At 38.7% G+C, this 14,277-nt stretch overlaps 2 protein-coding genes across 3 annotated transcripts; one reads left to right on the forward strand and one right to left on the reverse strand.

The window, feature by feature from the left end:
• Window positions 1-1,147: 1,147 nt before the first annotated feature.
• On the reverse strand, window positions 1,148-3,312 carry LOC111493898 (urease accessory protein F). Of its 2 annotated transcripts, none has more exons than XM_023143803.1 (2): window positions 3,148-3,312; window positions 1,148-2,044 (listed from the first exon to the last, which is right to left on the reverse strand). In XM_023143803.1, the coding sequence occupies exon 2, from the start codon at window positions 2,037-2,039 to the stop codon at window positions 1,332-1,334; it is 708 nt and encodes a 235-aa protein (XP_022999571.1). In that variant the 5' UTR covers window positions 2,040-2,044; window positions 3,148-3,312; the 3' UTR covers window positions 1,148-1,331. The 2 variants fall into 2 exon arrangements, with proteins under 2 accessions (XP_022999571.1, XP_022999572.1); XM_023143804.1 differs by lacking the exon at window positions 3,148-3,312 and adding an exon at window positions 3,006-3,141.
• Window positions 3,313-3,453: 141 nt separating this feature from the next.
• Window positions 3,454-6,382, forward strand: LOC111493899. The gene is made up of 2 exons (XM_023143806.1): window positions 3,454-3,698; window positions 5,873-6,382. Exons 1-2 carry the CDS (start codon window positions 3,611-3,613, stop codon window positions 6,367-6,369), a joined length of 585 nt encoding a protein of 194 aa, XP_022999574.1. The 5' UTR covers window positions 3,454-3,610; the 3' UTR covers window positions 6,370-6,382.
• The last annotated feature ends 7,895 nt before the right edge of the window (window positions 6,383-14,277 follow it).

A 14,277-nucleotide genomic window follows, 5' to 3' on the forward strand; every position in this document is an offset into this window, starting at 1 on the left:
ACATTGTTTTAAGTTTTTTTTTTTTTAATCCGACACTAACCGGTTCTTGAAAATACTTATATAGTAGGTTTGATTAACTCTTCAAGTGTTTATTTTATTTATTTGATCTTCAATTCTCTTGTGTGTTTGTTTCAATCGAAAATTTTGTTTTCGTGGGGAAAATTTTGTTTCTTCGAGGAAATTTTGAAGAGAAAGATTCATGAGCTCGTCTTCAGTTATAACTCTAGATGACATGTTGGAGTCCTGATGAATGATAGTACTATCGATTCTCTCAAGTTGAAGATCATTAACCAGCTCAAAGTCAATGTCAATGTCGCTCCCTCTCCACAATCCTATTGATTCAACTATGTAGTGCTAGTATAGAACTTATATAACATGTAGAACTATTTTTAAGCCATTGAAAAGTCATTCCAAACTACTCTAAAGGACAAGTAGCAGTAGTACAGTAGTACTAGGATGATGAGCTTAAGGATTAGGTGAAAGCTGCTCTCTCGAAAGTCCATTTCCCCACCATTGTAGTGAGTGACTTTTAAGTGTGTAGAGCTTACGTAACACATAAAACCATTTATTTAAGCCATTGAGAGAAGTCATTCCGAACATAGTCTAAACTGTAGCACTTGTTAGGTAGAAATTCAAACTTCTAATCAAATGAAATAATTTTTTATGAAGGATTGAACCGTTCGCTCGAGTTCATTGCTTGACTTGTGGTCTTCATATGCTAAGATTACAAAGTTAGGCCGAGAAAGTTATCGAAACTAATTGGTTAAGAACTTGAAGATGATTGTCAAGATGGAGCTGGAGAAAATCTAGATGTACCCGAAGAACATGGTAGGTCACCTTAGTTGAGTTTGAAGACATAACCATGCCCATAACGTGTTGTCCATGACCGCATGTCCGTTCTAGACACCTTTTACATGCTTTCAACTTAAACAAGTCTTTACTCTTTCATGTTGTCTCAATATGAGGGTGCATGACCGTTTACCAAAATCACATTTACACCCACTAAAGCTAAAATATCTCAAAATGTACTATAGGAGGTGTAGGTGTGACTAATTGTCAATTATTCCTACCCTAAGTTATATACTATTTAAGTCATGATGTTTTTATTTGCTTATAGCCATGTAACATTGTTTTCTTCCATTCTTTCAAATGGTTTTCAAATGTATTTCCTCACCCACGTTCTCTAAAACACGACCCGAAGCTCAAGCATACGCTGATGTTGTCTACAAAATCCAAAAATTTCTTACGACTAACTTGTTCGTTGGATTAAAACAAATCAAATGCCGCACAATTGTTGTCCGAACTACTAGAATTGGACACTTGAAAACTTTTCAAGAACAGAACAGCCTAGAAAACAGGTACGTATGGCATCCCTGTACTGTCTCTAACAGAGGAACCGTTTGGCAAGCTTCTTCAACAGGACGGTTCATCCATTTTTTCAATGTGCCTTCAGCAACAAGCGCAAGCTGATGCTGCAACACAGCTGCACCCAAGGGTCCTACTAAATTCAGTCTTGTTGCAGCAGAAATCACGTCTCTCAGGGTAATAAACAGATATGCCCTCTGCGACATTGTGCTATCCCATCCTAGTAGACCGCAGATTAGCCCGAATATGGGAGCGTGGTGGAAGGAAACAGCCCCGGTCCCTGTGGAGGTTTCTCTCATTGCTTTCAGAGACGAGATTTCAGAAAATACTATTGCTGCAACTCTCATGAGTGCCGATCCTTGCGTAATGGACGCCTTTCGACTAACTTCATTTGTCAAAATTGCATTCAAGAATCTGTCATTTTTCTCCCAAGTTTCTAAATCAGGTGATAGTGTGGTTGAATGCACAAAAGGAAGAAGCAAACTTCCAGTGTTGTCTAACAAATGGATCACAAACGTTTTGAGATCTTCTGGTTGTGAGACAATGCGAGCTTGAATTGCAGCCTCGAGACCGAACGAATGGGCGAAGCCACCAGTAGGAAGGATAGAATCGAGCAGTTGCCACTGGCTCCAGTGAAATTGTTTGTCATCCATGTCGAGTTTGGACTGTTGCATATATTCTGCAAAACATGAACATGAAAACATAACTCCATAAAAGATAACTATCCAGAAAATGGATAAAACAAGTTCTAGTTTCAAGCGACAAAAAATGTAACTGTCCAAGCTCACCGCCAGCAGATATTTTCCTTTTTAGGCTTTTCCTTTTGGACTTACCCTCAAGTTTTTTAGAACACATCTGCTAGAGAGAGGTTTCTACACTCTTATAAATAGGGCCCAGCGTGCTCGCTGGTACTCGTTCCCCTCCCCAATCGATGTACGATCTCACAACAAATAAACTTGTTTACACAGTTAGCTTGATTTTCATCAGGGAAGCCTAAGGGCAAGGCTCTAGATTAGGAAGCTCGTATTGCACTCTGGATGGCTCATGGAGAGCCATCAGCTTTTTCAAAGGAAAGCTATACATATCAAAGGGTTCACCAAGAAATGGGCATATCAATAAACTACACTATCTCTACTCGAGGCCACAGCAATAGAAACCAAGAATCTAACAAGGCCGGGATCTAGAAATGTTCAAGCACAAGGTCTGGAAACTGAAATCCAGGAGTAACCAAAACTAATCGAACCAACTGAAAACCAGATCAAATTCAAGAGTTCGAAACTCAAGAATCATTGAATTGTTCCTGAAATAAAGAGCAAGAAGATCAAAATTATAATGGAAACTACTAAAAACGTTCAACAATACTCGTGGTACATCGGGATAGATAGCATATTAGTGTGTGAGAATTGGATGTTGGACTATGAATGAATGATGATCCAGAATCGCCAAATATTCGCTCAAGAAACAAATGTTAATTTCTCAATCAAGCTTGTTAAAATCGAAATAAAACTCGATTGATGGTTGAGAAATCCGAATAATTTCAGCCAAGAACCAATATTAGGTTGAAGTAAATCGAAGTAAGAAAGAACCCTAGGAAAATTCAGATCCAACCAAACCACATCCTTCCACAAAAAAGAACAAACCGAACAGAAATGCGGAATTGGAACAGACTTCACTTTAATTTCCATGCATATTGAAATCCACCACTTCCAAGCGACCAAGCGATCAGGTTTCGAATGTAAAAAATAAGTCAACAGTCGAAAAGGAAGCTGCTGAACTCTGTACCTTTATTCTTTATACACCATATGGGGGTATTCGCCGTCGCTGAGGCGCGTGGAAACGTCAACACCGTGGCCGCCCTTCCTGCTGCGCTGGGTACTCGCCGTCGCCGTCGCCTGGTAGTCGGAGATTCGCGCTCTGAGTAGCCTGGATTCTGCGAGCGTACCACAATTAATTAATTATTATGACACGTTTATAAAAGATAAAAATAATATTTTAAAGATAAAACTAATAGTTTGACATTATTATTTATTTATTTTAAACAAATGGCGGGTATTCATAATTAAAACAAAAAACCTAACGGCAATAGGCAGCAAACCTCGCTTCATATTAGGGAGTCTTTCTTCCATTTCTTATTTCTCTTCAGCATATTTGGAATTCTCGTGTAAATTTCCCACCAAACTAGCATTTTCTTACCGAGGTTCGAACTGGAGAGAATTCTCGTAGTTCATGAGCTTCAAGAACTTCCATGGGTTTCGATTTCGATTTCGATTTCGCGAAGAAGTGCGTTCAATTTCTGGTATTTATAATCGGCGCCATCGCCCTCAGTTTCATAGGTACGTTTGATTTAGATCGAAACTCTGATGTAAATTTTTTTTAGAAAGTACTTGAATCAATAGTTATTGATCTTTTCCTTTTCTTTTCTGGATATTTGATTTTACTTGTTTCTCGAGAATGGTGAAGGAAGAAAGAAGTGGAAATCTGCGTATTTCTCTGTTAGGGTTTGTTGCAGGTGTCTTGAATTGGTGAAATACTAGTAGTAATCTTGTTTCATAGAATTAGAATTTGTGACTGTGAGATCCCAAGTCGGAGGGGAGAACGAAACACCATTTATAAGGGTGCAAAAACTTTTTTCTAGCAGACGCGTTTTATAAACCTTGAGGGAAAGCCCGAAAGGAAAAGCCCAAATAGGACAATATCTGCTAGCAGTGGGCTTGGGCCATTACAAATGGTATCAGAACCAAACATTGGGCGATGTGCTAGTGACGAGGTTGTTCCTTGAAGGGGGTAGACACGAGGCGGTGTGCCAATAAGGACACTGGGCCCCGAAGGGAGGTAGATTTGGTTAGGGGTCCCACATCGATTGGAGAAAAGAACGAGTGTCAGTGAAGACGTTGGGCCCTAAAGGGAGGTAGATTGCGAGATCCACATTGGTTGGGGAGGAGAACGAAACACCCTTTTATAAGGATGTAGAAACCTTTCCCTAGTAGACGCATTTTAAAAACCTTGAGGGGAGCTCGAAAGTGAAAGCCTAAAAAGGACAATATCGGCTAGCGGTGGGCTTAGACCGTTACGGTGAAACTATGTAGGGTTTGAAAAATCTTAATGGAACAGAACTGAACTGTTGTGCTGATTTCTCTTGATCTTGCTTGAGTTTCTCATATCTTTTGTTTCACATCTTAAAACCAGTTTATAGTCAATTCTGCTGTTTATTTGGTGAAATCTTACATCTAGAACTTGTTTCTCTGACTGTTTCTTTGTTTCTTCTGCACTAGAACCAATTAAAATGTTCCTAGGAAAAATTACCAGCTGTTAAAGTGCTTTATGAAAAAGCTCTTGTAGACTGTTCTTGACCTGAGTGATTGTTAAAAAAACACTTAAAAACACCTCTAAAAAGTGTAGAACTAAACATCAAAGCGATTTCATCAACCCCTTTGCCGAGTTTACAATGATTATTGAACTCCCCAAGTGTTAATGTATCGTATTATTGATCTTGAAGAGGAATTTTAATGGTGATAGGTGTTAGGAAGAACTTAAGTATCATGTTTAGAAACAAAAGTTATGTATCTTAAGGTTAGGAACCACGACTCTCCACAAGAGTATGATACTGTCCACTTTTAGCATAAGCTCTCATGGCTTTACTCTGGGCTTCTCCAAAAGGCCTCATACCAATGGAGATATGTTCCTTACTTATAAACCCATGATCATTTCTTAAATTAGCCAATGTCGGGCTCCCTCTCAACAATCCTCAACATCTAAATGATTCGAGTTGAGAATTGTCATAAAGATTTGGTTAAGGAATCTTTTAGATTCACGAATACTTGGATTGATAAATATCTTTTGGTACATTCCCTACTTTGGTTCATGAATCTATTGGACTCGATTCTTTTGCTTTTTGGATGGATCATAATGTAGTCACAAATAAAGGTTTGTCTTAGTGTCATTTTGTATTTACCTACCGGCAATTAAGAGAAACTTTGAAAGTGGGACTTTGTAGTGTGAGACTGTAAGAGACACTTGTAAACACTTTGATTATAGTGATTGGCTACCTCCTGTAAATATAGGGAGTCAGTTGGTTGCTTCTTGGCTACGCCCCCCGCAACTAGCTACGAAATACTTGATCTAAATTCTCAAATAGGAAATTGCATATCATTCGCCGATATACGTATAGGAACCTGGGTACATGATATAGAATGTCATCCAGGTCAAAGCGCAAAGCTGGCTCGAGAATTTCTTCTCTCCTTTGTTTCTTTCTGTTCGTGGGTGTGTGAGTGAGATCGATCTTGCTTCCGCTTCCTCTTTCGCTTCCCTTCCAACAGTTTTTATATCTCGGATGTGGGTTTTGTTTAGTAGACTGAATCATCGATGGTGTTTATATTCTTTTATGGATTTAATAAGTATTCGAACGTTTGTCATATTATATCATTAGATATATGTTTGTTCCACAGTTTTTCACATAGTTTGTAGTATTCACAGTTCTTTTTCATCTTTTCTAAAAAAAAATTTATAGTGGAGAAATGTCGACATGATCTGGTTAGGGAGGAAGCTTCATCCCAGAGTGGAAAGATCACAGTCTTGAATTGTTTCGACATGGGTTCTGGATTAGTTGCTTGTGGTGTGAAGGAGGGGGCAAAGCTCTACTTCTACAACATCCAAACCGCTCATGTCGAGAGAGTACAACGCAAAGCATTCGAGACCGCCCTGGCCGACGCAGTGACGGAGGGAATGTCTGTGAATGATGCAGCAAAACACGCATGGAAAGAGGGAGTTAAGGCAGCAGAGGTGACAAAGCAACAAGGGAAACGCATCATAGGGCTGATCATCTCTTCGGGATGGGACTTTTTTGAAGCTCTATACTATAGTGGTACTGTCACAGAAGAGTTCCTCAGGGGCTTGGGGACGCTCGTTGGCGCATACTCGGGAGGCTTCATCGGCGAGCAAGGGCTCGGGAGGCTCGGCTACCTTGTAGGAAGTCATTTAGGTAGTTGGTGGCATATGATGCTGTAGTGCATTTCTTACCCAATTTGACGATTGACAAAGTGGCGAGCACGCGCCATTACTCCAGCGCCAAGACGGAAACACGAAGCTGGCTTTACAAATTAGGGGCGCAGCAAGAACAAAAAAATGGCCAAATTCGCAGCCGAGCCAACTCCAATTCCAATTCCAATTCTAAATCCAAACCCTTCCTCTCTGCTCAAGCTCGCTCAGTCCCCACCCAGATCGCTAAGCGGCTCTGCTCAAAGCCCCCTTTTACTTTTCAACTCTCTTTCTCTCGGCTTTGATCCGGCTAGGATCCATCTTGTGCCGCTCCAACCTTCTCCTTTCTTCCCTCCATCGCTTCGTAAGTGTTTTATCAGACCCATTTTCCGGCTTCGTAAGTGTTCATGTTTCAGCTTTCAGTTCCATGTATGTCGGGGTAAGTCGTTTACTTCAGCTGCTGCTGCTGAAATCTTTTGTTTTAATGTTCTTAGTTTCTGCTCTTATTTGGAATGTAGCTTGAATGCTTGTTGATGGCGTTAGTATTATGAAGCTTTGTGATCAGTAAATGAGCTTGAAATCACCAACTAACCGACTGGGATTGTTTAACTTGATCATTTGTTTACTTTCTATTAGCTTTTCCCTATGGTTGGGAAAAAGAATCCCATAGTTTTGAGTGATCTTGACACAGTTCAGTTTGGTGTAGAACCTTTTAGTCTCTTGCCTGAATCCTTGACTCGACGCATGCCTTTGATGGAGGATTCAATGGAAGAACATGAGGGGTAGTTTGGAGCAGCTTAACAATCAACACTGCCATAGTCCATTGCTAGCGGATATTGTCTTTTTTGAGCTTTCTTTTTCAAGCTTTTCCTTAAAACGTGTCTGCTAGGGAGAGGTTTCCACACCCTTATGAAGAATGCTTCGTTCTCCTCCCCAACTGATGTGGGATCTCATAACCACCCTTTGAGGTCCAACATCCTTGTTGGCACTCGTTCCCTTCTCCAATCGATGTGGGACCCCCCAATCCACCTCTTTCGTTGCTGGCACATCGCCTCGTGTACACCCCCCTTCGAAGACAGCCTCCTCGCTGGAACATCGCTCGATGTCTGGCTCTGATGCCATTTATAACAGCCCAAGCCCACCGTGCTAGCAAATATTGTCCTCTTTGGGCTTTCTCGCTCAAAACGGAGCATCGATCCTCGATTTAAAGCCCGAGATTCCAAGAATTGGTTGGTTCAATCAAGGAAGAAGACTACCACTCCAACAGCCTGCTTTTAGCTTACAAGAACCTGAAAGGCTTGAAGGTTTGAACCTCAACCAGCCACAGAACGTGGAAGATCAAGAATTTTGAATGAAAATAGACCTTCCAATGTTCAATGGAAAAGATAAGCAGAAAACAAACAACTAGAAATACTATCAGAAAGTAAAATTTGAAAGTACTAAATGTTAAAGGCTTAAAATTCCCAGCTCAAGAACTTAAATGACCATTCGACGTCCAATCGACAGGATTGAAAATGGCCTCGATGTTCGATTCTTCTTTTCTATCCTTCCCATTTCTTATTTCATTTTTGCTGTTAGACAGGGACTGTTAGTGGGAAAGCAGGAAACCAAATGGACTGGAATGTGAATAATGCATTCAAAAAGGTATTTATATACTTATGAATGATGTAATTGGCCAATGGTCTTGTTTGTGTATTGCTTCGTTGAACGTTGGCTCTGTGCAAAGTTAAGATAGTTCATTTTAATGAATGTAGCCTTTCTTTGTGTTCCTGCTAGTAGATTAGGAACCCAAGTCCATGATGGATATGTCACTGATACCAAGCATTGACCCGATTGATATCGATTTGGGCTCGTCTAACAAGGGGAATCCAAATCCTTCAGCAATGCCAAGGAAAAAGACATTGACATCAGTTTATCTCAAATTTTTTGAGACTGCTGCTGATGGGAAAAGCAGAAGATGCAAGTTTTGTGGACAGAGCTACTGCATTGGAACGGCTACTGGTAATTGCAATACTATTTCTTGATTGATTATGAGTCAGAATGCTTGAAAAAACATTATAATTATTCTACGTGGAGCAATCGAGCTTCTTCCATTGGCGTTGTAAATTTTTACTACAAAACATGATGTCGAGGTTCGACTTAAAAGAGTTTTGTGTTCCAGAATTGGTTTTTGTAACGGCCTAAACCCGCCGCTAGCAAATATTGTCCTCTTTTGCTTTCCCTTTCGGTCTTCATCTCAAGGTTTTTAAAACGCGTCTATTAAGGAGATGTTTGCACACCCTTATAAAGGGTGTTTTGTTCTCTTCCCCAACCAATATGGGATCTCACAATCCAACTCCCCTCAGGGTCCAACGTTCTCGCTGGCACTCGTTTCCTCTCCAATCGATGTGGGACCCCACCAAATCCACCCCCTTCGAGGCCCAGTGTCCTTGTTGGCGCATCGCCTGGTGTCTAGTTTTGATACCATTTGTAACGACCCAAGCTCACCACTAATAGATATTGTCTTCTTTGGGTTTTCCCTTTCGAGCTTCCCCTCAAGGTTTTTAAAACGCGTCTGGTAGGGAGAGGTTTCACACTCTTATAAAGGGTGTTTCGTTCTCCTCCTTAAACCAACGGGGACTCACAGTTTTGCTCCATTACTTTAGCACCTAGCACCTGTTTGTCCTTTCATTTGTGATGATAAATCTTTTCATTGGAAGAGGCAATTTGAGACGACACCTAAGTAATCGACATCCAGGTTATGATAAGTCGGGTGATATTATCAGTAATCCAGCACCACAGCCTATCACCATAATCAAGAAATCTCAAACTCAGTGGAAACCACAACAGATCGATTATGTTCATCTAAATTGGTTGATAATTAAGTGGCTTATATTATCTTCTCTCCCTCCTTCAACCATGGAAGAAAAATTTGATCATAATCAATCTGTTGTGAGTGTTACATGTCAGTGGATTGATTAAACTCAGTCACTCTTGATTTCTGGAATTCCTATGATCAAATTTCTTTTATGAGTGTTACATGTCAGTGGATTGATGAAAGCTGGTCGTTCCAGAAGATGCTTCTCGATATCTCTCACGTACCGTATCCCCGAGGAGGTCTCGAGATCTTTCACTCTATTGTGAAAGTTCTTAAGACGTATAACATAGAAGGTAAATCCTTTCGTGTACTCATGACAACAGCCAAGATGCCATGCATGCTTGTCATGCTTTGGATGGTCAGAAAGTTGGGCGTTTCTGTTATATTCCTTGTGCTGCTCGTACTCTAAACTTGATCATAGATGATGGATTAAGGCCTACAAAAGAAATAATTCCAAAAGTTCGGGAGTTTGTACTGGAAATGAATGCCTGCTTGGATATCTCTGAGGATTTTGTTCAATTTTCTACGGTTTATCAAGAAGGTAACTGATTTCCACTTGATTCTTCTGTAAGATGGAGTGGAAGTTATCAGATGCTCGATATAGTACGCAAGGTAATTTCTCTTATCTAAAATTTTTCATCATGCTGAAATGATTTCCGTGATTTGTCTTTCGTACTCGTGAAATAATTTTTCACATTGGTTGGAGAGGGGAACGAAACATTCCTTATAAGGGTGTGGAAACCTCTCTCTAGTAGATGCCTTTTGAAAACCTTTGGGGGAAGCTTGAAAGGGAAAGTCCAAAGAGGACAATATATGCTAGCAGTGGGGTTGGACTGTTACAAATGGTATAAGAGCTCGACACTGGGTTGTGGCCAGCGAGGACACTAAGCCCCCAAGGGGGGTGGATTGTGATCTCACATCAGTTAGAGAGTGGATCTCACATCAGTTAGAGAGTGGAATGAAACATTTTTTATAAGAGTGAGGTTTAAATATTTTTTATAAGAGTGTGAAAACCTCTTACTAGCTGACACTTTTTAAAAACCTTGAGGGGAAACCGCAAGGGGAAAATCCAAAGAGGACAATATCTGCTAGTGGTGGGCTTGGATTGTTACTAATGGTATTAGAGCCAAACACTAGGCGGCGTGCTAGCGAGGACGTTAGGCCTCCAAGGGGATGAATTGTGAGATCCCACAATGGTTGGGAGAGGCTTGAAGTTTTCCTTATAAAGGTGTGAAAATCTCTTACTAGTAGATGCTTTTTAAAAACCTTGAGGGGAAGCCCGAAAGAGAAAGTCCAAAGAGGACAATATCGGCTAGTGGTGGGCTTGGACCGTTACAAATGGTATCAGAGCTAGACACTGGGCGGCGTGCCAGTGAGGACGTTGGGCTCACAAAGGGGGATGGATTGTGAGATCCCACATTGGTTGGGAGGAGAAAGAAGCATTTCTTATAAAGGCGTGGAAACCTCTCCCTAACAGACATGTTTTAAAAACATTGAAGGGAAGCCCGAAAGGAAAAGCCCAAAGAGGACAATATCTTCTAGCGGAGGGCTTGGGCTATTACAAATGGTACCAGACACTGAGCAGTATGCCAACGAAGATGCTGGCCCCAATGGAGGTGGATTGTAAGATCTCACATCGGTTGGAGAGGGGAATGAAGCATTTTTTATAAGAGTGTGGAAACCTCTCCCTAGCAAACACGTTTTAAAAACCTTGAGTGGAAGCTCGAAAGGGAAAGTTCAAAGAGGACAATATTCACTAGTGGTGAACTTGGACTGTTACAATATCTAAGACGGATACGTTGTAATCACGAACTGATATGAACTAAGTTTATGTGAAGTTCTAATTCATATGTAGGCAGGGAAATCCATGGAAGCTGTTATTAGGAAGTACGAGGAAACACTTGGCAGTAAAATGCTTTAAACTCTGCCGAGAAGAACATAGTTAATATTGTGCATCAATATTTAGAACCCTTCTACAAAACCACGAACAACATATGCACAAATAAGGTCCCAAACTGTTGGGTTAGTTCTGTTCTTCATGGATCATATTTCCGAGACTATCACCGCCTGTCGAGATTCTCGACACAACCCGGATTGGCTAAAGACTGCTGCCAAAGACATGGCCAAGAAAGCCAAGAATTATAGCCATCAAGTTTGCAACAATTCCACATACATGACCGCAATTCTCGATCCTTGAATCAAAGTCGAGTTGCTTCCAGAAATTCTCAATTCAGGTAATCACTTGGAAGAAGCCAGATCTCATTTCATAAGATACTATTCCTCCACTTGGAAGAAGTCACTTCCCATCACGAGAGAGCATCTGTTTCACCAAGGAAATCGCTAGAAAGAAGCAAAGGGCGAGCACGAGCAACGCCACGGATGAGCTAACGCAGTATTTATCAGAGCCTCCAGCTCCAATACCAACAGATGTTCTAGAATGGTGGAAGGTTAATAGCACACGCTATCCACGACTCTCTGTTATGACTCAAGACTTCTTGGTCGTGCAGGCAACATCGGTGGCTCCTGAAGATCTGTTCTGTGGGAAAGGCGACAATGTCGAGAAACAAATATATTGTATGCCTCATGATACCACACAAGCTCTCCTTTGTATTAAATCACGTCTACTAGGGAGTTTCCACACCCTTATAAGGAATGTTTCCTTTCCCTCTCCAACCAATGTTGGATCTCACAATCCATCCTACTTAGGGGCTTAGCGTCCTCGCTAACATACTATTCGATGTCTGGCTCTGATACCATTTATATCAGTCCAAGCTCACCGCTAGCAAATATTGTCCGCTTTGACCCATTATATATCGTTATTAGCCTCACGGTTTTAAAACACGTCTATTGGGTTACGGTGTCGGGATTCAGAAAAAGGAAAAAAAAAGTAATATGAAAAATAATTGAGGAATGATGAAGATATAATAGATATGAAGAAATGGACAACATAGAGATGAAATGTCACTATAATATGAATTTGGAAGATAAGGGCATTTTTGGAAGGAAGAAAATATATAATGGTGTAACTCAAACCAAAGCCCTATATCCCATCACTCTCTAAGCTTTTAGGCCACATTTTGGTGTGGAGTGTGCCATTCACACACCCATTGGGACAAGTGGAGGCCTTTTGCTCAAATTTCACTTTCATTTTTTGGCCAATCAACACTAAATAATATCATTATTTTTCTAATTATTATTATTTTTTTATTCATATGGTCCATATTTGAAGGAAAAATATGAATTTAGAAAAGAAAAAAAAAACAAAAAGTTTAAAGATGGACAATTAATTCAAAATTCATCCTATATTTCATATATATTCTCGATCCATATGTAAACAGGTGCTACCAGTATAAATTAAAACGTCAAGGGCAAAATTGGAAGACAAAAATTTCCTCCATAATTTCATTTACGGAGGAGATAGTTAATGCGACATGCATGAGTAGTGTGTTATATGAATAAATACATTGACACCTTGAGTAGCTAGAAGAGACAGATGAGTGAGGACATGTAGCATCTCATGTCTAGGATTCAGAATCTGGATTCGGCATTTGTATGCTTCAACATTCCCATGCATCTCTCTGACATTGTCAATCACCCAATATAGAATTGCTTAAAATAAAGCACTCAAAAAGTACATGCACCTTGTTGGTATAGGAAGTAAATTTCAATTATTTTAAACTTTTCTTAGTCGTTTAGATGTGATCTCGATTTATTCATGTACCCTTCTTTTACTCGGGATTATATGCCTACTAGTTTCTTCCTTGGTTTGTACTCGAACCACATCTTATTGATAGAACTGTCGCTTTGATACCATCTGTAACGTCCCATGTCTAGAATACAAATCAAATTCCGGCTGAGGCATGCCTCTAATTATATCTTTGATATCCAATGAAACTTTAATTTTAAATAAATAACCAAATAATAATAATAATAAGTTTGAATAAAACAGCTCTATCTACCTTCACCATATCTCTCTCTTAATTATTTATAATATTCTAAAATTGTCAATTTTTATAATTTTTATTTTTTTAATAAAAAAATACAAAAATCTTGGGGGAGAAATAATTAATTTCTTTGGAAATGAAATTATTATTATTTTATTTCAAGATAAAAAATTTAAATAACCATAAACTAAGATTTTAATTTATATTTTAATAAAGGTCAATAATTATTTTATTTTTTTTAATTAGTTCATGAGTTTTCTTGTTAAGACAAACAAATGATATAAGCCAAAAATAAATTTGGTATATTGCGAGAGTTTATGGTGGGAAAGAAAGAACAAGTCTAGAGATTCTTCCAACCATTTTTCATTTATATATTCGTTAAAACGTAAAAATATCCATATTCATGGTGCCCGTTAATTTTATATTTTTTAATAAATTATTTGGTTGACATTTTTTTTTTGTTGACAAATATCGATTGACTTTTGGTATCGATGTCAAATTCTTCCACGCATATATATTTTTTTACTAAAGAAATTTTAAAGGATAAAATTAAATAAATTTATTTGATTTTATTTTATTCAATTTTTTGGAATATTTAGTTAAAACATATCCACAAATTTTTACAAATAATTTATTTGTGACAATTTGATTGACCCATATCGATGAGTTGACACTTTATTAAATAAAATTTGGATAAAAATGACGTTATTTAACAATTAATTAAATGAAGGTATGTATAAATGAATGGACGATTATAATTAAGACTAAAGTACGATACTTTAACGATTACGGTTAATGAATAATTTTTTATAGTGATATGAAATGAAATGAATTGTACTCTTAGGTTAAAACGTCATTTCGTGTATAGTTTGGGACCATTGACTTTATTTAAATTGTCCCTTTTAATTTATGTGACCCCGAGTTTCTATTTTGTATTTAGTTATGTTTTTTATTTTGTTCAAAAAATTATAGTGAACGAGCGTATTAGAATTTTCCTACGATCTCTCGAAATTAATATTTAGGTCCGTTGTAATTACGAGATGAGAATAAGATTTTTAACCTCTAAAAAAAAATACCATCAATGGAAATGCAGATAAAATGGAAATATTAAACAAAAAAAAAAAAAAAAAAAAAAAA

This window comes from Cucurbita maxima, unplaced genomic scaffold (assembly GCF_002738345.1).
Source record: "Cucurbita maxima cultivar Rimu unplaced genomic scaffold, Cmax_1.0 Cma_Scf00019, whole genome shotgun sequence".
NCBI classification, from domain to species: Eukaryota; Viridiplantae; Streptophyta; class Magnoliopsida; order Cucurbitales; family Cucurbitaceae; genus Cucurbita; species Cucurbita maxima.

Coding starts and splice junctions, on each gene's coding strand:
- LOC111493898 (XM_023143803.1), bottom strand. CDS start 2,039: ATGCAACAGTCCAAACTCGACATGGATGACAAACAATTTCACTGGAGC.
- LOC111493899 (XM_023143806.1), top strand. CDS start 3,611: ATGGGTTTCGATTTCGATTTCGATTTCGCGAAGAAGTGCGTTCAATTT. Junction 3,699..5,872: donor CATCGCCCTCAGTTTCATAG/GTACGTTTGATT, acceptor AAAAATTTATAG/TGGAGAAATGTCGACATGAT.